Consider the following 25,950-nt stretch of genomic DNA (forward strand, 5'->3'; position numbering starts at 1 on the left):
TTCTGTAAAGCACGAAAGCATTGTCAATATCGTCACTATTATAGGATTGAAAATTATGTACATTTTGAAGGGATTCTGGCCCACGGAGTGTGGCTCAGGCAGGCCTTGCCCTTCTCCCCATGCCCTCTGCCTTGCCAACAAAACCACTGAGCCACATTCACAGAGCTAGACACCAAGTCTGTTTCCTTATTAGGCCTCCACCTGAGGCTGACTACCAAGATCCAGCTACATAAATATTGATATCAAGGTCCAGCAATCAAAAGCCCCCTCGCCCACCTAATTAGCCTCCCAGTTAAACACCTCATCCTAATACAGGTTTTTTCATTTTTCCTTTAGAAAACACTGTCCTCCTTCGGGCCATGTCTGTCTCCTCTCTATCCAGATGCAGTCCTTTGTCCTCAGAGGACAAATATCCCTGCAAGTCTCCCTTGTGCCCTTCTCCTTCTCCCTCATCCTCTATTTCCTGTCTTTGTCTCATATTCTCTGCCCTCTGGTACAAATAAATCTCCTTTGTGCCGAGAACTTGGTCTTGGGGCTCCTGACTCGATGCTTTCCTTCAATTTTTATAGTTAGCGCTAAGGAGTAGAACTGGGCCTTACCGACTGGAGCGGGGTGGGGTGGAGGAGCTGTCCCAGAGGCTGTTGACTGTCTGCAGTGTTTGTTCTAACTGAGCTGTCTTGTCTGGCCTCAGTGGAAGGGGATGCACTTAGCCCTGCAGAGACTGGGTGCGCCAGAGTGGGGAGGAGGATACCAGGGGAGCCTGTCTCCCTCTTAGAGGAGAAGGGGAGGGGAGTAGGGAAGGGATTGTGGGAGGGAGTGCATCAATTGGGATGTAAGGTGAATTAAAAAAAGAAAAGTAGAATTGGTAGATCCTAATCTTAGAAAATTGGTAATCTTGGTATTTAAGCTCACCAGAACAATAGTTAAATACCAAAAGTTGTTAGGGGAAGAATAGAGAAATAGAGGTGGAAGGAATCATTTGTAGTTATTAACTTGGTTAAAAGTTGTAGACATTCACCAAACAATTTCCATATATTTATCATAGGCACTTCTAGTGTTGAGGGGACACAGACACACAGACACACACACACACACACACACACACACACACACACGTATGGGTGCTAAAATCTGTAAAAACAAGTAATAATGTACAACTAATTCTAATAACAGCCCAACAAAAGTATCCTGTAGGAAAGAGGCATTCTCCTAGTGAATTGATTTTACATTAGGTCCTTAATTACTTAGAAAAATTTGGTCTATTTTCTTCTCTTAGATTTATTTAACCTTTTACAGATTTAACATGGTTTACAGTCTGTCTCTTTAAAAACCAGTAAAGCCTTAAAACTACTGGAGTTGTTTTGTAAATAGATGCCTTTTTAAAATAACTTACACCTGTTCACTATTAAGCGTTGAGCGTGCTGCATAGACGTTGGCCTAAAGGCTCAGTGCTGTGTAGTGGGCGTTCATCATTCTGTTATTCCCCACTGACAACAGTTGTAGCCTCTAGTTGGGATGCCTCCTTCTCAATGACTGGCTGTTACTTGCTCTGTTTTGTTTTGAAACAAACAAGCAAAAAACAAAAAGCTTATAGTGATTTTGAAGGGCAGAAACCTTTCCAAAATATCCCACATTTTCAGCTTCCTAGTAATTTCCCTTTGGGGGGCTCTTAAACTCTTAAAACATTGCAGTGAGTTAATTCTACAGTAAGTGTGTCCAATTTTGTGTTCTCTAAAACCAGTGGTATAACTCTTTTAAAACTTCCTGTGTGCCTGATGTCACCAAGTAAAAGCAGCAACCCCACCAGAGCCTCCTGGGTAAACGACTGGTGGAAAACAGACTTTCAAGGCTCTCAGATGTCAGTAGTCAGAACCTGCCCTTCAGTCTCTTCTGGAGGCCTCTGGGAGGAGGCAGAGCTTGGACATGCTCTAAGGGGCCGAAGGCCTTGTTTGTGGGGTCTCCCTGCTCATTATACGTTAGTTTGTTTTTGTGTTTGTTTTTTGATGACTTTCTCATTTGATATCTTTTTAGCTTGGTCATTCTCAAATTCAGTGTTACTCTATTAAAAAATTAATAAGGAAATGTATGTAATTAAATATATATACCATATAACTCTACTAAGAATGGTTAGGATACGTGCTAGGAACTTCAAATCTTTATGTTCTAGAAATTATCTTTGAAATAGGAAATATTTGTTCTGGTAAGAGGTCTTTTAGACATATAGCTAGTATCTTTGAGGTTTTACTCTGCTAGAAATTTGTTTAAAATGTATACTTTATGTGTCTGGATGTTTTGCCTGCACATATATGCCTGTGCACCATATGTATGCCTAGTATCCATATAGGCCAAGCCAGAAGGAGGTGTTGGATCCCCTGGAACTGGAGTTACAGACAGTTGTGAACTGACATGTGGATACTAGGGATTGAACCCAGGTCCTCTGCAAGAACAGAAAATGCTCTTAATTGCTAAGTCATCATCTCTCAGCCACTATGCTAGAAATTTCCTATGGTACTTAACTGAAATATATATATATATATATATATATATATGTATATATATACATATATATATATATATATATATATATATATATATATATATCTTACTTACTGAGAGGGATGCTGATGCTGATGCTAATATCTCCATTTTACAGACAGGACATGGAGACGCAATTGTTTACTTACCTGGACTACTTTACTTAGTCTACTCTCAGTAAGTAGGTTGACTGCCTACTGTCCCGTCTCAGAAGTCCTTTCCTACTTGGACTGGCTAGTTGCTTTTGACATTGGTAAACATTCATACATTTTGATTTTCTTTGTTTTTTGAGAGCTGTTAACTACTTAAACATTTAAAGTCAAACCTCCTGTCCATTTGAAAGTTGTAGTCTAGGTTTACTAGCCTCCCAAATATGTGATCTCCAGCTATATTAGCTGGGGAGGTATAGATACATTGGAACACAGGCTTAACTTACATTTCTAGGGCCAGGAAGATGAGTAAAGGGCTTTACTTAGAAGCCTGACAACCTGAGTGTAATGCCAGCATTCCTTTGGGAAATAGGAGGCAGAAACAGAATGGCCCAGATGCTTGTGGGCCAGTTAGCCAGCTTGGCATATGTAGTGAGATAACAAAAGCATCTCAAAGACAAGGCGGAAAGGGAGGACTGACTCACTCTGGTACCTGACCTCTGACACATTGTGGCGCGCGCGCGCGCGCGCGCACACACACACACACACACACACACACACACACCACACCACACACCACACCCCTACAAGACATTGCTAGTATTTTAATAAATAAAATAATTAGATACCTACTGTTTGTATGGTGCTGTATCACATAGCTTACCATTTAGTATTTACTACAGCTAATGGATACCCACTGTTTAACTGAGAAGGAAACCAAAGTCAGAAATCACAGATTGCAATTTAAGCTAAAGCTTCTTTTTACGGTAGTCCAGTCTATTAATAACTCAAAATTGCCATTTCTTGACAGCTATGTAGCCTAGGCTTTCTTCAGATTCCTCAGAATATTTCCTTAGCATATAAACTTTTTGTTTGTTTTTTTTTAAACATCTTGTCCAAAATAGTGGTGTGTGTGAGAAGTAAAAACCCAAGTTCTTGAATGTGTAGCCTCAGTGATTTCAGAGTGACCGTCATTTTCTAGGGATTTATTGTAAGAAGCCGGGTAGAGCAAATTTAGTTGTACTAAATACCAGGCTTCAGCTGACACCTTACCCTTTGTAAGATGTAGTGGATGTGATTGGGTTTGCTGTTGCCTCCGTGATTTCTTAGCAGATCACATACCAGATAATTTGTGGACATAGTTATAACACCTAGAGCAACAAGAGTTGAGTAGAAGTGTGAGAAGGGAGCTTGGTCTAATGAGACTGTCTTTTCCACATTGCTACTTTGTTAATCAACTTGCTTTAATGATTTTTGAGACAGGGTCTCCCTATGTATCCCTGACTACTCCCTATGCAGGCTGTGTAGTCCAGGCTGACTTTGAACTCACAGATATCCATTGGCTTCTGCCTCCCAAGTGCTGGGAGTAAAGGTGTATGCCAGTTCTCTACTTCTCTGTGTTCTGAGGACCGTGATAGTGGACTCAGATCATTAGGCCTGACAGCAGCCTCTTACCTAGTGAGCCGCCTCCCCAGCTCTGATTGGCTCTGTAGTTCATCTTTCAGTGAGGGATTGAGAGTGTTCTCAGGCCCCGTCCATCCCTCTCTCAGTGAGGGATTGAGAGTGTTCTCAGGCCCGTCCATCCCTCTCTCAGTGGTGTTTGTTGTTGCTGGTTGTTTGTTGTTTTTGGTAGGAGGCTGCCTAGGCTCAGTTGAGCATGTGCATAGATACTCATGAAGCAGAAGCAATCAGGTAACTTCCTAGGCTTCTTTAGAGCTTCTAGGTATTCAGCTTGAGTCTGTTTCTTGAACGTCAGAGACAGTTGGAAGGCTTTATTTCAGGCTTCTGTTTTATCTGAAACTCAGCTCTTATAGTTAAATAACCAGAGTCAGATCTTCGTTTTTCTTTTGCTGTGCCCTACCTCCCCAAATGGCCAAGGAAACTTAAAAAAGGAAGCATTTAACAGGGTCTGTGACTTTAGAGGGCTGGAGTCCATGATGGTAGAGCAAAGACATGGCAGAGGCAGGAACAATCCAGGACTCACATCTCACAAACAGAAGGGAGAGAGTGCACTGAGAATGGTATGTATCTTCTGAAACCTCAGAGTCCTTGCCCCGTGTCACATCTGTCAAGGCCACACCTCCTAATCCTTCCTAAAGAGTTTCAGCAGTGGAGACCAAATATTCAACCATGAGCCAATGGGGGCCGTTCTCATTTAAACCAACACAGTTAGTAATCTAGGTTGGCCTCTTTAATTCATTTTAAATATTAAATATCAGATTGCCAGTTGTCGAGTATGAATAAGCCAAGTTTCTAAGAGCTTTGGGCCAGCCTACTGGATGGTGAAGTTAGTTGTCATATGAAATGTTCTTGATCATAATCCCTAAGAGTCACCTTCATGTTTTCTGAGATTCAGGGAAGCCTGGGGCCCTGGTAAGACTCCAGTGCCCTGCTGTTTGCGCATCCCTACCCCATCCCCAGCCCTGCGAACTGATAGGTTGTCTCTGAGACACAGCTTCCACACTTGTAGAAGGAAATTAGCGTTTAAACAGAGTAGTCTTGATGCTAGAATACTGTTAGACTTTAGTTGTGCAGTTAAGCTTGCCACCCACCAGAGGACAACCATTTACTGTTTAACATATACAGTACCCAGGGACATCCAAGTTGGGTATTTTTACATTTATTAAAATTACCAACAGTTAATTACTTTAATTAATTAAAAATAAAAGTATAATGCAAAAGAATGAGTTTTATTATAACATTTCACATTGTCATGTGCTTTGAAAATATACTCAGGGACAATAAGGCTGGATCATATGGTTTTGTTTTTATGAGGAAACACCATGCTGATTTTCATAGGAACTGTACAAATTTACATCCAAACAGCAGTGTTTAAGAGGGATCTCCCTAGTCCTTGCCAGTGTTAGTGTTTATTATTTGCTTGTAGAGACATTCTTGGTGTGAGATGAATTCAATATAGTTTTGATTTTCATTTCCCAGGTGTATAAGGAATGAGAATTTTGAGTGTCTTTATTGACTATTTGCACTGCTACTTTTGATAACTGTCCAGCTCATGTAAATACTTCAAGTTTTCTTTTTTCTTGCTAATGACTACCAGACAGCTCAGCTTTTGCAGTCCTTTTGTAGTAATGGGCACGTTTTGATAGTGCTTATCCTAGTGAATTAGAGTCCTCTTTACTTCACTAGAACAAGACATGCTGACAACAAATGTGCCTCTCTGTTAGATGTGGTGCACATCTTTGATCCTAGAGCCTGGAAGGTTGAAGCAAGGCAGGTGGGTCCTTGTGACAGCCAAGGTGGGTCCAAGGACAGCCTGGTCTACGTAGAGCACTCCAGGCCAGGCTAGCCAAGGCTACACAGTGAGACTCTGTCTAAAAAGAAAACAACAACAATAACAACAACAACAACAAATGTTACTGTTATTGGCTTCCATAAATAAAACTTACTTTATGAAAAATATGATCATATCAACTGTAGGAAATTTACTGTTTCTCTAGTATACAAAATAGGATAAATGAATGATTTTAAAATGCATGTCATCTTTTTAAATACAGTTAAAGGAAATTTCAAAGTCATAATGTAATAATCTTGGTAACTGCATAGAAGTACATACTAATTATTAATTGCTGTGGAAATGGTTTAGTCATGCTTAATAGTTGTGAATATGGGACTTATAAATTGATCACAGCTACATTTCCAGTATTATCATCATGTAGCTAATATAGTATTTATGCCTGAGATTTTAAAATATATATATTAAATCTTAGAAAAATTGATATTAAATGGCCTTTATTAGAAATTTTCTTCAAGATTGAGGCATAAAAAGTTAAAGGGGCTGGAAAGATGGCTTAGCAGTTAAGAGCCCTGACTTCTCTCCCAGAGGACTCAGATTTGATTCCCAGCATCCACATGGCAAATTCCAAATGTCTGTAAGTCCAGTTCCAGGATATAAAATGCTTCCTTCTCCTCTGAGGGCACTGGAAACACAAGTGTTGCTCACTATGTTGCTATATATGCAAGCAAAACACCCATACACATAAAGTAAATTAATATACTTTTAAAAGTTAGTATAAGTTAATGATTAGCAAGGGGAAATGCCTTCGGGCTGATTACTACATATAGAGAAAGTGAAGTGTAGGATTGAAGCTGATAGGAAAGCCGCCAGGATGAAAAGCCCAAACACCCCCTCCCCTAGGGTCAACCTTGCTCTGGGGGGGCTTTATTACACCCAGGCGAAGCTTAGCATATGAAAAATAGCATCAGCCACAAACGTAACAGATGCAGATAGGTGTCATTATACTCCGTTGACTGGACGGTTCCTTGAACACTGAGAGAGCCACACTTCGGTATGAAAGCAGACAGGATGTGCCCTGCCTGAGTTCCTGGGTAATTGGTGCTGTCTCGTGCAGAGCCACTCTGCTCTAACAGTTGCGGTCTTTTCAGCTGTCAGGTCCCAAGCTTACTTCCTTAGGCATCTGCGCTCCTCTCAGCAGGACGTTCCCAGGGTCTTTTAAATTGCTCTTTCTGTTTTTGCTTTTGCTTACAGTCCGGTTCAGTACTGTTCAACATAGCCACAGAGTGACTCCTTTAAAAGTCAGATTATGTCTGTCTTCTGTTCATAATTCACCAGTGTCTTCCCCAAAAGCCCAATCTTCATAGCAGCCTACATACACTCTTTTGGGGGTAAGGGGTTATTTTTTTTTTTTTTCTTTTTGAGACAGGGCCTCACTATGTAGCATCAGCTGTCCTGGAATTCACTGTGTAGATCAGGCTGGCATTGAACTCACAGAGATCCTCCTGTCTCTGCCTCCCAAACACTGAGATTAAAAGCGTGTGCCACTGGGACCAGCATTATATATATGTTCTTATATAATGTGATTCCCTGAAACCTTCTTGAGTTCATTTCCTAGTGGCTTTATCATTCTTTCCCAAATACACTGGCCTCTAACATTCACACAGGCTCCTGATTCAGGGTCTCGCACTTCCTGTTGCTACAGCTACCATATGGTTCATTTCCTGACTTTCCCTCAGTTGTTGGCTCATGTCTTCCCCACCAAGACCTTGATCATTCACTTGAAAGTCATGCTTTCCTGCCTCTTTAGCTTTTCCAATGACATTTTTCATCAAGTGCATTATAGGAGTTATGTAGCACTTACTTAATGCTTATAGAATAATGAGGTGAAATGTTTTTCTTATTTTTTTATCCTAGAATATTCATTACCTAGAGTGGTATGTCAGTTAATATGTGCTAAGTAAATAATTCCAGAATTAAGACAGAATTCTATGGGGCTGGAGAGATGGCTCAGTCATTAAGAGCACTGACTGCTCTTCCAAAGGTCCTGAGTTCAGTTCCCAGCAACCACATGGTGGCTCACAACCATCTGTAATGGGATCCGATGCCCTCTTCTGGTGGGTTCAAAGATACCTATAGTGTACTCATATAAAATAAATATATAAATAAATAGATATTTTTTTTAAAAAAACTCTTTGTCCTTTGTTTAAAAAAAGAAAATTCTGTAGCAGCTTATAATATCACTGCTATTAATGCATAGAGCTTTCTTCCCTCCCTTCCCTCCTTTCCCTCCTTCCCACCCTCCCACAAAACAAAGCTCTGTAGCCCCGGCTGTCCTGGACCTCACTCTGAAGACCAGGCTAGCCTCAAACTCACAAAGATCCACATGATCTACCTCCTGAGTGCTGGGATTAACCATGTGCCACCATCACTACCCATTGAGCTTTCTTAAATAAGTGATATTTAGTGTTCCATACAATTCAGAGAAAGATAATACTAACTGTAAATACTATTTACTAATGTTGGGCCCACCCAGGCTCAGGCACTGAACATATGGTCCCTGTTGGTAGCACTGCTTGGGGGTACAGCCTTGTTTGAAGAAGTAGTGTCTCTGGACGTGGTCAGCTTTGAGCTTCTATAGCCTTGCCTCACGTCCATTTACAGTTTGTGTTCTCTGTCTGTCTCTGTGTCCACCATGTTGTGCGCTCCTCCATCCTCCCTGATTGCTGCTTGGAGTAAACTGATCATTCAGGCTCTGCTCCTGCCATCATGCCCGCCTCATGCTGCTATGACTCCCCATAATGGCCTCTTATCTCCCTGGGACCCAGATAAACTCATCTTTCCATAAGTTGGCTTCTTTATAGTATTTTATTACAGCAACAAAAAGTAACTAACACAGAAGTTCAGCACTAGTTTTCTTTTTTCTTTGTTACTGCGATAAAAGCGTGACCAGAATCACCTTGGGGAAGGCTTGCACTTCCTTTCACGTCATAGTCTGTCACTGCGGGAAGTCAGGGCAAGAACTCAAGCAGGAACCTGGAGGCAGGGCTTGAAGTAGAGACCATGGAAGAGTGCTGATTACTAACTCCCCGGTGCTAGCTCAGCTTGTTTTCTTAAACAACCAGGATGACCTGCACAGGGACAGTACTGCCTCAGTAGGCGGGGCCCACCAACACCAATCATCAGTCAAGAAAATGCCCCGCCAGGCAGGCCTGCAGGCCAGTCTGATGGAAGCAGTTCCTCAGCTGAGGTTCCTTTTCTGGCCTGACGTTAGTTTGTGTCAACTTGACAAAATCCAACCAGCAGACTCGTCGGTGTCCGCGTGTCTAATCCAACCAGCAGACTCGTCATTGTCAGCGCTGTCTAATCCAACCAGCAGACTCGTCGGTGTCAGCGCTGTCTAATCCAACCAGCAGACTCGTCATTGTCAGCGCTGTCTAATCCAACCAGCAGACTCGTCATTGTCAGCGCTGTCTAATCCAACCAGCAGACTCGTCATTGTCAGCGCTGTCTAATCCAACCAGCAGACTCGTCGGTGTCAGCGCTGTCTAATCCAACCAGCAGACTCGTCGGTGTCAGCGCTGTCTAATCCAACCAGCAGACTCGTCGGTGTCAGCGTGTCTAATCCAACCAGCAGACTCGTCATTGTCAGCGCTGTCTAATCCAACCAGCAGACTCGTCGGTGTCAGCGCTGTCTAATCCAACCAGCAGACTCGTCGGTGTCAGCGCTGTCTAATCCAACCAGCAGACTCGTCGGTGTCAGCGTGTCTAATCCAACCAGCAGACTCGTCGGTGTCAGCGCTGTCTAATCCAACCAGCAGACTCGTCGGTGTCAACGCTGTCTAATCCAACCAGCAGACTCGTCGGTGTCAGCGCTGTCTAATCCAACCAGCAGACTCGTCATTGTCAGCGCTGTCTAATCCAACCAGCAGACTCGTCATTGTCAGCGCTGTCTAATCCAACCAGCAGACTCGTCGGTGTCAGCGCTGTCTAATCCAACCAGGAGACTCGTCGGTGTCAGCGTGTCTAATCCAACCAGCAGACTCGTCGGTGTCAGCGCTGTCTAATCCAACCAGCAGGCTTGTCAGTGTCCGCGCTGTCTAATCCAACCAGCAGACTCGTCGGTGTCAGCGTGTCTAATCCAACCAGCAGACTCGTCATTGTCAGCGCTGTCTAATCCAACCAGCAGACTCGTCGGTGTCAGCGCTGTCTAATCCAACCAGCAGACTCGTCGGTGTCAGCGCTGTCTAATCCAACCAGCAGACTCGTCGGTGTCAGCGTGTCTAATCCAACCAGCAGACTCGTCGGTGTCAGCGCTGTCTAATCCAACCAGCAGACTCGTCGGTGTCAGCGCTGTCTAATCCAACCAGCAGACTCGTCGGTGTCAGCGCTGTCTAATCCAACCAGCAGACTTTTCGGTGTCAGCGCTGTCTAATCCAACCAGCAGGCTCGTCAGTGTCAGTGCTATCTTAAAAAAGGCTTCAGAACTTCATCATGAGACTCAGTTATATGGGGCTGAGGAGATGGTGTGGTCTATAAAGGACTTGATTTACAAGGACCTGATATCAGATCCTTAATGCCCCACATTTAAAAAAAAAAAAAAAAAAAGCCAAATGCAGTGGCCGCATCTGTGACCACTGCACTGAAGGGAAAAACAGGCTCTCTGGGGCTTTGGCCAGTCAGTCTAGCCATGTCGTATGCTCTGTAGTGGTTATCATTATGGGGTGCACTACACCTCCTTGTTGTCTGTAAATATCTATTAGGTCTGTAAATATCCACTTCAGATCATTTAGTTCTCAAATAAAAGACACAGGAACTAGAGGGGGAGATCCCAACCCTCTGTGCACCTTCGTCTGCTTCCCCATCCAAATCCCTGAGATGATACCTGCCAAGTTTCATTTGAGCGGCTCCCTCTTCTCTGCCCAGCCCAGGCTGTAGGCATCTATATCAACCAACCAGGAATAAATTGGGAGGCAATATTTACATAACATCATTTGGTGTAAGTGAGGATCTCCTTGTCTGGAACAACCAGATCTTGGGGACCAATATTAGCGTTCAAAATCAAAGTAACACCAGACCAACCTCCTGCAATGCTCCAAGTTTGGTGAGATGGATGGGACATGGAGGGAGAGAAGGAATGAAGAAGAGACCCAGTCTTAAAAAAAAAGTGGAGAGTGATAGAGTAAGACACCTTAATTAACCTCAGGCCCCACACCTGTACATACAGATGCAAAGTATAGAGTTATTTGTTCTTTCTTTTTTCATTTAATTCATGATTATGAATTAATATTCAGAATTATTTATTTTTGAGACAGAGTCTCATAGTTCTGGCTGTCCTGGAACTCACCATGTAGACCAGGCTGCCCTCAAACTCATGGAGATTTGCTAGTCTCTGCTGGACATATGCCATTATGCCTGGCTGAGTTTTTTTTTTTTTTTCTTTTTAAAAATATATACAGAAGCTTTGCAGTTTTATGAGGTCCCATTTCTTGATTCTTGATTTTAGAGCATGAGCCATTGGTATTTTATTCAGGAAATTTTCTCCAGTGCCCATGTGTTCGAGATGCTTCCCCACTTTTTCTTCTATTAGTTTGAGTGTATCTGGTTTTATGTGATCCATTTGGACTTGAGCTTTGTCCAGGGTGATAAGAATGGATTGATCTGCATTCTTCTACATGCTGACCTCCAGTTGAACCAGCACCATTTGTTGAAAATGCTATCTTTCTTCCATTGGGTGGTTTTAGCTCCTTTGTCAAAGATCAAGTGACCATAGGTGTGTGGGTTCATTTATGGGTCTTCAATTCTGTTCCACTAATCTATCTGCCTGTCTCTGTACCAATACCATACAGTTTTTATGACGATTGCTCTGTAATACTGCTTGAAGTCAGGGATGGTGATTCCCCCAGAAGTTCTTTTATTGTTGAGTATAGTTTTTGCTATCCTGGGTTTGTTTTTTTTGTTTTCTTTTGTTTTTTTCCTTCTTTTTTTCGGAGCTGGGGACCGAACCCAGGGCCTTGCGCTTGCTAGGCAAGCGCTCTACCACTGAGCTAAATCCCCAGCCCCGCTATCCTGGGTTTTTTGTTATTCCAAATTTGCAAATTGCTCTTTCTATCTCTATAAAGATTTGAGTAGGAATTTTGATGGGGATTGCATTGAATCTGTAGATTGCTTTTGGCAAAATGGCCATCTTTACTATATTAATCCTGCCAATCCATGAGCATGGAAGATCTTTCCGTCTTCTGAGATCTTCCTCCAGAGAGCCAAATAACCCTATTAAAAAATGGGATACAGAGCTAAACAAAACATTCTCAGCTGAGGATTATTGAATGGCCAAAAAGCATCTAAAGAAATGTTCAACATCCTTAGTCATCAGGGAAATGCAAATCAAAACAACCCTGAGATTCGACCTCACACCGGTGAGAATGGCTAAGATCAAAAACTCAGGTGACAGCAGATGCTGGCGAGGATGTGGAGAAAGAGGAACACTCACTCCTCCATTGTTTGTGGAATTGCAAGCTGCTACAACCACTCTGGAAATCAGTCTGGAGGTTCCTCAGAAAATTGGATATTCCACTACCTGAGGACCCAGCTATACCACTCCTGGGCATATACCCAGAAGATGCTCCAACATACAACAAAGACATATGCTCCACTATGTTCATAGCAGCCTTATTTATAATAGCCAGAAGCTGGAAAGAACCCAGATGCCCTTCAACAGAGGAGTGGATTAAAAAAATGTGGTACATCTACACAATGGAGTACTAATCAGCTATCAAGAACAATGACTTCATGAAATTTATAGGCAAATGGATGGAACTAGAAAATATCATCCTGAGTGAGGTTACTCAATCACAGAAAAACACACTTGGTATGCACTCACTGATAAGTGGATATTAGCCAAAAACCTCGAATTACCCAAGATGCAATCCACAGACCACAGGAAGCTCAAGAAGGATGCTCCCACTCCTTCTTAAAAGGGGAAAAAAAGTATCCATAGGAGGGGATATGGAAGCAAAGTTTAGAGCAGCGACTCAAGGAATGGTCATTAAGAGCCTGACCCACACATGGCCCATATATATACAGCCACCAAAATTAGATAAGATGGATGAAGCTAAAAAATGCATGCTGAGAGGGACCGGATAGAGATCTCTCCTGAGAGACACATCCAGAGCATGTCCAATACAGAGGTCAATGTTAGCAGCAAACCACTGAACTGAGAACAGGATCCCCTTGGGGGGAATTAGAGGAAGGATTGAAAGAACTGAAGGGGCTTACAAACCCATAAGAACAACAGTGCCAACCATCCAGAGCTTCCAGGGACTAAACCACTACCGAAAGACTATACATGGACTGACCCAGGGCTCCAACTGCATATGTAGCAGAGAATAGCTTTGTTGGGGCACCAGTGGAAGGGGAAGCCCTTGGTCCTGCCAAGGTTGGACCCCCAAGTGCAGGGGAATATGGGGGGGCAATAAAGGGGATGTATAGGGGGAATACCTGTATGGGGAAGGGGAAGGGGAGGGAATAGGGGCTTATGGACAGGAAACTGGGAAGGGAAATAACATTTGAAATGTAAATAAAGAAATATATCTAATAAAAAATAAAAAACCCCCAAAATATATATATATATACAGAAATGTACTAGGAACTTACTTATCTATCATCACCAACGATTACAGAGTGGTATGGCTAATACTACCAGAATCCAGCTCTGAAATGGTCAGTATTCCACCTCACCTCACCTCAGAAAAAAAAAAAAATAAGCCAAGTTCACCGTTGACCTCTCTACCCTGGTGTTTTGGTCTCTGTTAATCTTTCTGTGCCTATAGAAATGAAGACAGTTTACCTATCGTAGAAATTTAGTATAATTCGAATATAATATTTGGCTTTTATATCTGGTTTCTTTTACTTACAACAATATTTTAAGATACCCATGCCATGAAATTTCTTTTTGTGGATGATTTAGATTTTATTGTATTAGATATACTACATTTTATTCATCTATTAATTAATTGATAAACATCTGAGTAGTTTTTTACCTTTTATATGTTATGAATAATTTTGTTGTAAACATTCAGGAATGAGGTAGTTTATAAAGATATTTTTATTAACTTTGAGAATTTCATACATTATAATTTAAATCATTTTTGTCTTCCCTTTCACTTCTCTTTTCAAACCCAGCCCTGCCCCTCTATACCTGTTTCAACTTTCTCTTTATAAAACAAACAAAACAACCCAAAATTTCTAGTTTGTGCTGCCCATAAATGTCTGAGTTTGGGTTACCCACTGGAGCATGGTTGACCTCTCAGGAGCCACAACCTTAAAGAAAATCAACTTCCTCTCAGAGAAGTCATCAACTATCCATCGCTCCTCTGAGCTGTGAGCCCCTTCCCCTCCATGCTAGAGTGTTGTGAGTTCATGAGTCCAGCAGCCCTGTCATGTTCAGGAGACTGGTCTGTTTCAGTCCTCTGTAGCCCTGGTAATCTCTTTGCTGCCTTATTCCTTACGGTCCCTGAGTCTTGAGGTCGGCTCTATGTGGGCTATGGACTAGGTATCCCATGGGGCTGCGGATGTGAGCCAGAGCGTTGAGCACTGGCTGCTCTTAGAGAGGACCCGGGTTCAGTTCCCAGCACCCGGTTCCAGGGACCTCTGGCCTTCTCAGGCACATACATGCAGGCAAAACCACTCATGCACATAAAATAAGTATTACAAAGTAAAATCGATGACTGCGAACGCCCCAAAAGTTGTCTGCACTGTGATGGTGGTGAGTTTCTTCATCAACCAGTATACCCTGCTCAGTTGGCTCTGTGGGTAGAAAGATGCAAACTGGAGGGCAGTTTGTTACTATGTTCATTTCGCAAAATAATAGTAATAGGTTCATCCGTGGGTCATGCATGGTTTCCAACCATGGATTGATGGCCACATTTACAGTACCAGACAGCATTTCTGCCTGTGTAGCAGGCCTTAAATCCAGTGAGCATGCAATTGGTTATTCACGTAGTATTTGTGCTACTCCAGCGCCCGTGGCCATGTGTGGCCTGGCCTGTCCCTGCTGCAGCTCACAGGCTCACAGTTGTGCAAGACTGTTGATGGCTTCCAGCCACCCCCCAGCACCCTTCATAGCACTTTCTAGTACTATGAAAGCTAGCCTACAGAGAGGCAGCTGCTGGTCAGTATGAAATTAATTTCTCGGGGTTGGGGATTTAGCTCAGTGGTAGAGCACTTGCCTAGCAAGTGCAAGGCCCTGGGTTCGGTCCCCAGCTCCGAAAAAAAGAAAAGAAAAAAAAATTAATTTCTCCATGTCCAGTGTATGTTTTATCTTCATTAATGAGGTCAAAACAAAAATTTAAAACTATTTACTTTTATCTTTTTTATTTTAAATTATAGGGTCTCATGTAACATAGACTGGTGTAGAAATCACTGTGTAAACCTTGATTGAGCTTCTGATCTTCCTGTCTTTATCTTCCAAGTGCTGGGATTTCAGGCATAGGCTATACATATAACTACCAAGAAAGAGAGAGCTACTCCACCCCAGCCTCTGGCACACCCCCAACCCGCTCCCAATACGGAAGATTAAATCTGGAGGCTCTTGCATGGTTGACAACTGTTTAACCAGCCCCAAGCCATATATGAATGTGTATGTTACTGTTGTTTTATTATTGTTGTTTTCTTGTTAATGGCGTCAAACTAGGGTCTCTGTGCTTGACGGATGATCTGTCTCTATGCCGTACCCTCAGATCCTGACCTACAGTCTCACCCATGCATTTTGGATATACATGTTCTTTTAAAAATCAAGCATACCAACAGAGTAAAATACTTCCATTGGGATTTGAATGAGAAGAAAAAGTTTCATTAATAAAATTTATAATGGCTGGGCATCGTGTTACATGCTTTTAGCCCCAGCACTAGGGAGGCAGAGGCAAACAGATCTCTGTGACTTCAAGGTGAGTTTGGTCTACATCGTGAGTTCTAGGACAACCAGGACTCTATAGAAAGATGCAGTCTCAAAACAAAATTAATGGCTATATTTTACATTTTTATATTTTTGTGCCATATTTTTGATGCTTTCTTATTGTTTGTCAGGTGTGATGTTATTTGAGAGGTCTCTAGGAGGATCACTTAATACCTGAAGAAAATGCTAGTCTGGGCATTAGAACTTGTCTCTAAAAGGGAACAATTTTGGGTATTCAGTGCTTTTATTAGAACTAGTTTTTGAGCCAAGATAGATAAAGCTATATTGAATTTACATAAACTTGAAAAAATTACATTATGGTCAGATTTAATTTAGATTATATAGGTGGCTAAGATTTGTCTGTTAGAATGCTTTAAAACCTGGACTTTGTCAGACTTTAATTTCTAATCTTTTTAGGCATGTAGGAGTGGATTAACAATAAAATTAACCAGGAGAAACAACTTAATGAATCAACGAAAGATTTTTACCCTGAAAATCAAGTTTAGTTGTTAAATAAGAACACCAGTTTAATTTACTGTCTAAAGCAGACGAATTCACGGAACAATAGTTGAGTATTGTTGAAAGTGAAGGGCCAATCGAAGGAATCTGAACTCCTGGGGAACAAGAAATAGAATGACTTTTAGTAGCCTTTACCTGCCAGGGGCATAGTTAGAGCTGCCAGTCTGAAAAGTGGAACATCTGGTTATGGTATTTACCATGCTTAGCAGCATACTTTAAAAGTATGTACATCTTTTGGATTGGAATAGTGTATAAATTCAAATATTTTAGTGGGATTTTTTCCTTAACTCCCTGATAAATGTTTATTAATTTTTTTCTTAGAATTAATCATCTCAGTCATGCATCCCACCATTTAGAAGGTAGGGTTAGGAGCATCAGAGTTCAAAGTCATCATCGTTGCTTTTGTTTGAGAGACAGTACAGTACTTGAGGATATGAAATATAGACTTCCTCCTTGGTTAAAAGCCAGCCTGGTTCTGCTGCCTGCTAGCTGTTGGTTCCAGGGCATGTATGATAATTACTTCCTGTTTATGAGCTCATGATGATGCTAACCTTGTAGTGTGATAGTGAGCATGGGTGTGAAGTCTGTTTTTAGGGGAGCACAAATATTCTAAAACTGGTTTACAGTAATAGCTAAATTCTCTATGAATTTAGTTAAAAAATTTTAGTTAAATTTATGATTAAATTTAAAATAAAGAGATACATTTCAAATGTGAATTTTGGTAAATTCTATTACAGTAAAGCTGTTTTTTTGTTTTGTTTTGTTTTGTTTTGATTCAGGTTCTCATTGTGTAGCTCTGGCTGTTTTGAAACTTGCCATGTAGATCAGGCTGGCTCTTTCTGAGTGCTGGGATTAAGGTTGTCTGTCACCGTGCCTGCCCAATAAAGCTGTTTTAAAATATGCATGGGTTTAGAACTTATTTGAGTGGTTCTTTTAGGTATTAGAGTTGTCATGGACAGAGTAGAATTTTTGTAGTTAGCAACCACGATACTAAGTTTAAAGGTTATGACTCAAACATATATCAATATATTGTAATCTTTATTAAATTATTTTATGTGTATAGGTGTTTTGCCTGAATGTATGTCTCTGTACCACTTTCCTGCCTGATGCCCAAGGAGGACAAAAGGCACCTAGATCCCCTGGAACTGGAGTTAGAGGTGGCTGGGCACCACCACATCTATGTGGAACTCCAACCTGGATCCTACAGTCAGCAGCCAGCGCTCCTGACTGTTGAACCATCTCTTCCAGTCACAATTTATTGAAGTCCGTAGAAAGAAAGGAGTTGACAGTCTTCTTGTACACACACATCTAGACAAGCTTTGAACTTGGAAAAGGTGTCACCCCCATCTCTGTATTCCTATTTCTTCTAAGTGATTTTCTTTTTCTCTACCTCTCAACCCAGTCAAATGCCGTCATATCACTAACTAAGCATATTTGAATCTTGTCATGTGTATTAACTTAACTTTTAATCACTTTTGTTTAGGTCCTTGGGTGCCACTGGGTAGAAACGTGACACTTCAGGTCATCTGTGTATCGCAGCAGAGCCCTCAGCCTGCTCATCACTCGGGGAAGAGAACACCCATGTGCTGTGGAGATGAACGGCGAGCAGCAGCTTGATGCAGGTATTGAATTGGCTAAACCCCTTCTGTTGCGTGGTCTGACTTGACTTTATCCTGCTGAGCTGGAAGCCCTTTATAGTATTACATTTTTCATTGCATCACTTGGGCCTTAACTGCATGGCGCTAGGGACTACAACTACTGTTTGCTAGGGGGAAAAAGGTTTTAAGAACAGACCATGTTTTTTAAATAACTGGATTTTAATTATTGCTTTATAATTGGTTTAAAATACTTTATTAATTCATAGGAAATTACAAAGATAGTGTCGCAGGTTCCATGTTTTCTGTCAACTCGTGTTTCTCTTCTCTCATATAACTATACTATAAGATAAGATATTATATAAAAGTTGTACATATAACAAACAAGAGTGCATAAAGTGCTCTGTGTGTTTTGTCACATGTATACTCTCTTATCAGTGTCACCTTAGTCACGATGGATAACTCTGTCAACCATGAACAGCTGCCTATTTCTCCATCTTGTTACACTTTTAATCAACTGCTATGTCCATAATTTTGTCATTTAGAGAATGCGTCATGAACAGAATTAATATATGACCATTTGAAGTCTACCCTGAAATAGTAGACTTGAGATGAGTTTGTATGTGTGTGTATTTGTGTGGTGTGATCATGGCATGGTGCATGTGCAGAGATGAGAGGACAGCTTGGAAGACCTGGTTCTTTTCTTCTCCCACATGAGCTCTAACAGTTGACTTCAGGTTATCAGCCCTGACAGCAAGTGCCTTTACCTGCCCCGCCACCTCGCCAGCCTATGTTTGTTACTTCGTATTGTGAGTCACATTTCATGAGTGTATTGCACTTGTCTCAACTACTCATCTTTTCATACATTTTGATTTTTCTAATTTTAGCTATTGCAAATAAGTTGCTATTAATAGTTGTGGATACAGTAATCTATTTTGGAAGGAAAAATGTGTTCATTTTTAAATTCTGTTCTAACCTATGTTTAAGAATTTTATATATGAACATGTGTTTTGATCAGATCCATTCTTCAGTCCCTCCCCTCTAACTCTTCCCAAGCCCCAACCACTTTTCCCAATTAGCATCGTGTACTTTTTAAAGAGTCCAGTGAGTCCCCTTAGGACACTAAGTCTGTATGTGCATGGCTACATGCCCACCTGCTAGAACATGGGCAGTCCTCAGGGGCCGCATCCAGAGGAACTGATCCCTTCTCCTCCAGCAGCCACGAATTCCCAGTGACTCTTCAGCTGGTCATGGAACTTGTGAGCTTCTCCTGTACCTGAGTAGACCAGCTTGGTTTTTAACAGGTTTTGTGTTTGGTGAAGTCACAGTTTCATGATCTCTGAGCCTTGGAGAGGAGGTAGTGTGGCACAGATGCTTCGTTTATATTCTACAGCCTTGAGTGCAATTTAACAATGCTAGGCCTAGTGATAATACTGTCCTATGTTATCCAGAGGAGCCATTTTTATGTCCTAGTTTTTCTTAATCCATCCATATTAATTATACATAGTAATAGGCTTCATCTTACTATGACAGTCCTCATACAACTATACACTGTATTTTGTCCATATTCATTCCCTATTGTACTCTCCTGTCTCTCTCCTCTTCCCAACGAGTTCCTCACTTACTTTCCTGCCTTTTTCTTTGGTGATCCAGTGGGTTTAGTTAGTATTGCTTATAAGAGCACTGCTGAAGGATTATTTACAGCAGCCTGGGCAGTTAGTTATTGGTTATACCACTGGGGGAAAATGTCTCATCCTCTCCAAGCATCCACTGTCTGCCCATGGATAGATCCTCAGGAAAGCGCAGACTCCTGGTCTCTCCCCTCCCATCCTAGACTGCTGGAGGGTCCAGGCTTATGAAGGTCTTACACGAATAATTACAGCAGCTGTGGGTTCATGAGTGCAGTACCCATGTTGTGCCCTGAAGACAGCATCTATAGCATCCTCTCGTTCTTCTGCCTCTTTATGTGTCCCTTTTCCACCATGTTCTCTGAGCTTCATAGAATGAGTAATGTCCGTGTCTCCTTCAGCCCTGAGCACTTACTTATCTCAGTACTTTGACCACTTACGAGTCTTGGAAGTAACTGCCACTCATGGCAGACAGAGGCTTCTCTGACCAAAGCTAATGGGAGCAATATTCCTTGGGCATAAATAAATGAAAGGTGACTTCATGGGCATAGTATATTCATTTAGCAAAACAGCAGTGGAAGATTTTTCCACTAGGGTCTGTGATTTCCCCAGCTGTGGGTTTTGACCAAATTTACAGTACTAGGAATGACTTCTCATGCTGTGGAGCAGGTCTCACATCCAATCAGAAAGCAGTCGGTTACCCTCACACCAGCCCTCACACCAGCCCTCACAACAGCCCTCACAACAGTCCTCACAACAGCCCTCACAACAGCCCTCACAACAGCCCTCACAACAGCCCTCACAACAGCCCTCACACCAGCCCTCACACCAGCCCTCACACCAGCCCTCACACTAGCCCTCACACCAGTCCTCACAACAGCACTCACACCAGTCCTCACAACAGCCCTCACACCAGCCCTCACAACAGCCCTCACACCAGCCCTCACACCAGCCCTCACACTAGCCCTCACACCAGTCCTCACAACAGCCCTCACACCAGCCCTCACACCAGCCCTCACAACAGCCCTCACACCAGTCCTCACAACAGCCCTCACAACAGTCCTCACAACAACCCTCACAATAGCCCTCACAACAGCCCTCACAACAGTCCTCACAACAGCCCTCACAACAGCCCTCACACCAGCCCTCACACCAGTCCTCACAACAGCCCTCACAACAGTCCTCACAACAACCCTCACAATAGCCCTTACAACAGTCCTCACAACACCCCTCACACTAGCCCTCACACCAGTCCTCACACTAGCCCTCACACCAGTCCTCACACCAGTCCTCACACCAGCCCTCACACCAGCCCTCACACCAGCCCTCACACCAGCCCTCACAACAGCCCTCACACCAGCCCTCACAACAGCCCTCACAACAGCCCTCACAACAGCCCTCACACCAGCCCTCACAACAGCCCTCACAACAGTCCTCACACCAGTCCTCACACCAGTCCTCACACCAGTCCTCACACCAGCCCTCACACCAGCCCTCACACCAGCCCTCACAACAGCCCTCACAACAGCCCTCACAACAGTCCTCACACCAGTCCTCACAACAGTCCTCACACCAGTCCTCACAACAGCCCTCACAACAGTCCTCACAACAGTCCTCACACCAGCCATTAGAGCACATCTTAACCAGGGGGCTAGCACTAACAGCTGCTGGGTCCATGGCTGAGTAAAAGTGTTGATAACTTTTCTCCTCTACAACCTACATAGCACTGTCTAGTAGTATGAAAACTAGTCAGCAAGAAGGGAGCTTCCAGGCCCCACCCATGAAAAGATTTGGGGTTTAATCTCTCCCCCTCCTTTGGTTTTTTGAGACAGGGTTTCCCTGGCTGTCCTGGAACTCAGTCTGTAGGTCAGACTGGCTTTGAACTAGCTTTGAGATGTACCTGCCCCTGCCACCCAAGTGCTGGGATATGGCTGTGGATATGGACTTGTACATGCGAGTGCCATCCCCACAGAGGCCAGAGGGCATCAGGTCTTCAAGAGCTGACGTTACAGGGCACTGTGAGCTGGTTCGAGCTGGTTCACAGAAGCGGAAGAGTAGGTGAGATCCTGTTGAGCCTTTGCAGTCGTATGTGAGTGAGAGGGAAAGGTGTCTGAATAGGCCTTGCTCCAGAGATAGCAGTGGATACAGGAGAAATAGACTTAGGATCTTCTTCACTGGATTGTATATAAGGGCTGAATAGAAAGGCAGGGGAGGGGTTGGGGATTTAGCTCAGTGGTAGAGCGCTTGCCTAGCAAACGCAAGGCCCTGGGTTCGGTCCCCAGCTCCGAAAAAAAAAAGGCAGGGGAACCAAAACCACACTTTCTAGATCTAATGCACTGCAAATATTGGCTAGTAGTATTTTTACTTGGTTGTAAAATACTTAGAATCAAGTTTGCATTTTAAATCTGAACTGTCTATTAAGAATCCTAAATGTTGGTATTAGAAATATATTTGAGTCCAAAGTAATTCTAGTAATTTTATATCCACTCTACTTTTATATGATCTTTTGAGTAAACTTTAGATTTGTTATTTCCCTAGTGTCTTAGTCAGTGTTCTTTGCTGTGAAGAAACATCATGACCAGCGGCTCTTACAAGGGAAAACATTTAACTGGGCTAGCTAACAGCTCAGAGGTTTAGTTCTCACTGTCATGGTGGGGACATGGCAGTCGGCACACACAGTGCTGGAGAGGCAGCTGAGAGTTTACATCTGTCCTGACAGGCAGCGGGAAGAGAGACTTAGTCCTGGCTTGAGTGTTTGAAACTCCAAAACCCATTCAAGTGGAACACTTCCTCCATCAAGGCCACACCTACTCCAGCCTGATGACCAATATCTATATATATATGGGCCTGTGGGTGGGGTTCATTTCTATTCAAACCAGCACACCCAGCATGAATGAATATATCAGATTTAACTGTTACATTGAATTGAATTGACTTACGGAATCTACCATTAAAGCAAAAGTTGCTTATTTTTTTTTGCATAAAATCAATTTGACCTACAGTAATTTATTTATCTAACTTGAGTTTACTTGGAGATAAACGTTTTGTTTTCTTTTGCAGATCTCGGGTCTGGTGTAGAAGTAGAGGAGTTCAGCTGGGAAGATTATCTGGAAGAGACAGGCGCCACCACAGCTCCCTATGCATCGTTTAAACATGTAGGCAACACCCCTTCACTTTCCTTCTTCTTTCTCTTGAGACAGGGCCTCACTGTGAAACCCTGGCTGTCTTGGAACTTGCTACGTAGACCGGGCCGGCCTTGTGTTTAGAGAGATCAACCTGCTTTGCTCTGGTGCTGATACTGCAGATGTATGCCACCATGCCTGGCTTACCCCTCTTCTTTTAATGTTTTTATTGTGTCTTAGTTATTTGTCTATGGCTGTGACTAAGCACCATGACCAAGGCAACTTACAGAAGAAAGCATTTGCTGGAGACTTATAGTTTCAGAGGCCCGGATTATCATGGCAGGGCGGCAGGCAGGCAGGCAGGTTGCAAACTCCTATGTTGAGACAACCACAAGTCAGAGAGAGAACTAACCGGGAACAGTGTGGGCTTCTGAAACTTCAAAGCCTACTCCAGTGATACACCTTCTCCTACAAGGCCACACCTCCTCATCCTTCCCAAAGCAGTCAAGTATGACCCATTGGAGGCCATTCTCATTTTAACAACCACACTCTTCTCCCTGCCCCTGTAGGCCAACAGCCATATCATAATGCCAAATGCATTTAGCACAACTTCAAAAGTCCCCATGGCCTTTGAGTGTCAAGACTGTTTAAAAGTCTAAAGTCTCTTCTGAGACTCAAGGTAATCCCTTAGTTGTATAAAAATTAAAAAGCAAATTATGTACTTTTAATATACATTGACAAGTAATGATGAATTACCATTCCAAGAGGAAAGTGGTTATGTTGAGGAAATACCAGACCAGCAAGACTGAAGTTACTGTTTTATAAACCAGTTAGATGTTAAAGAAAGCCTGGGCTGGGGACATATGTGGCTTAATTAGTATTGTGCTTGGCATGCAAGTGTAAGTACTTCAGTTCAGATTTCCAGCACCCACATAAAGAGTCTGGCATAGCTGTCCACCTGTAATCCCAGTGCAGAGCAGGTGGAGAATGAAACTTGTTAAAAATGCAGTTAACACTTCAGAAGGAAGGCTTTGTTTGGTTTGCAGAGATGGTTTTTGATGATTGGGGCCGGAGTGAGGAGAGAAGAGGATTGAGAAGTATTTTAGTTTATTTCCTTTTCGTTTTCCAAGGCAGGGTTTCTCTGTAGTCCTGGAAGTCCTGGAATTTGGTTTGCAGACCAGGCTGGCTGAAAACCCACAAGATCTAGGGGCTGGGGATTTAGCTCAGTGGTAGAGCGCTTACCTAGGAAGCGCAAGGCCCTGGGTTCGGTCCCCAGCTCCGAAAAAAAAGAACCAAAAAAAAAAAAAAAAAAAAACCCACAAGATCTGCCTGCCTCTGCCTCTTAAGTGCTGGGACAAGAGGTGTGCGCCTCACTGGTGTGGGAAGCATTGTTTCAAAATTTAGGGCTGGTTAGGGAAATGGTAAGATCATGAATAAAAACAATTCTAATAATGTTCACAAGATTTCATTGGCACTGTCAGTGAGGACTGAGAGACTGTTAATAACTAAGTAAATGCCCCAAACCCACAGCTTTGGTGCTTTCTGCCTGAACTCAGTGTTCTTGAAGGACAAAGCCAGCTCCTAAGCCATCAAGGCAACCACATGGGAGGTGAGGACTTACTGGACGGAAGTCTTCCACTGCGGAGTGGACAGGCAGGCTGGGCTGTGTTCTGGTGATTATAGCTGTGGTAGTGCGTGGTCCAGCAGAGCCCTGGCTGTGGCGCTGTGGGGGGACTGAGGAGGAATGGGTGGTGGGAGAGAGGGGACTGCTGCTAGGGTGGAACTGTTGCTTCTTTGGTCTTTGAGCTTTGAACTTGGAAACACTCACTGGCCTGATTCAGTTGTGGACAGCACGTTAATGGAGTCAGTGTAGGGGTTAAATGACGTAAAACCCTGTTCTCAGGACATCACTTACACATTGGGGTAGTAGTTCCCTTGAAAATACAAAGCACAATCTTCAGAAGTAACTGATAGTCAGCGTGCTCTGTCTTGAATCATAAAATCCATCAGTTCTTGCTGTTTAGAACTACCCTAGAGTGCAGTGTAAAATCTTCTTGAGCATGTGCTAGATTCCTGAGAAAAAGACTTTTGAATGTGAATTTCACACTACACTGTCACTTTTTACTTTAAGAAAATAAGGTTTATTTAAGATTTATTTTTAAAAACACTGACCTTGCTTCTTTAAGGACTTGACTCTCGTTATCTAGTAACTGTGACTACATTTTCATTTGTTTTTTAATTTTTATTACATTCTTATTTGTTTGTGTATAAATGTATGCCAGCTGCCACAGTGCATGTCTGGAGGTTAGAGGGCAACTTGCAGGTTCTCCCAGGGTTTGAACTCAGGCAGTGAAGCTTGATGGCAGATTCCAGCATGCCCCTGACTTGTTCTATTGGTCATATCCAGGGTCTCCTCCGGTTATTGCTCTTTGTTTTTTCATGAGCTTGATTCTTTTAGAGAATGTATACTGCATGTCAGTTGTTCTATGCAGGATTTCTCAGTCCCCTCCCCTGTGGCTAACGTCAGTATATGCAGCTGTAGCAAGCATGCCAGAGGAAGTCCTTTCCTTGTCTGATGTCAGGCAAGTGTATATAATGCAGTATTGATGTTTTAGGAGTCATACTAACTTTGATCAATTTAAAGTGATATCTGCCAGTCTTACTCACTTTATTGTTAGTATTTTGCCTTTTGCAGTTGATGAGAATCTCGTAGAGTAATCCTTTGAGATTATGCAAATATTGTTTTCATTGTAGTAGTTTTAGCATCTGTCAATAATTCTCAATGTGCTTATTTATGTGATGTTTGTCTGATGACAGTTGTTCATCATGTATATATATATATTTTTTTTTTTTGCTTTTTTTTCTTTGAGATAAGATCTCATTCTGTAGTCCAAACAGGCTTAGAACTCATGGTCCTCTTACTTAAGTCTCTTGAGTGCTGGAACTGTAGTTGAGAACTACCTGCTTATATTTTTCCATCATTTTTTTCTATATTTATCTTTTGGTTTACAACTGTCACCATTGGGAGATCCTTTTATTTCGTTTTGACCTGCTCCTATCATGTTTTGGTTTTTTCTGTTTGATATTGCAAGATATTTCAGGCTCCTGCTTCTTTGACTTTTTTTTTAGAATTGTAACCAGTAGTTTCTCTGTGATCTTTGTTATTTATTGGAAGATGATTAACTTCAGTTTTTTAC

General features: G+C 42.5%; 1 protein-coding gene across 17 annotated transcripts in view; it reads left to right on the forward strand.

The window, feature by feature from the left end:
• Window positions 1-25,950, forward strand: part of Sfmbt1 (Scm-like with four mbt domains 1) — a 119,689-nt gene that overhangs the window by 43,903 nt on the left and 49,836 nt on the right. For all 17 annotated transcript variants that reach the window (XM_087589047.1, XM_087589045.1, XM_087589036.1 and 14 more), the window contains 2 exon segments: window positions 17,892-18,030; window positions 22,692-22,786. In XM_087589047.1, coding sequence (XP_087445173.1) covers window positions 18,003-18,030; window positions 22,692-22,786 — 123 coding nt within the window. In that variant the 5' untranslated portion in view covers window positions 17,892-18,002.

Source organism: Rattus norvegicus, chromosome 16 (genome assembly GCF_021556685.1).
Source record: "Rattus norvegicus strain SHRSP/BbbUtx chromosome 16, alternate assembly SHRSP_T2T, whole genome shotgun sequence".
Taxonomy (NCBI): domain Eukaryota; kingdom Metazoa; phylum Chordata; class Mammalia; order Rodentia; family Muridae; genus Rattus; species Rattus norvegicus.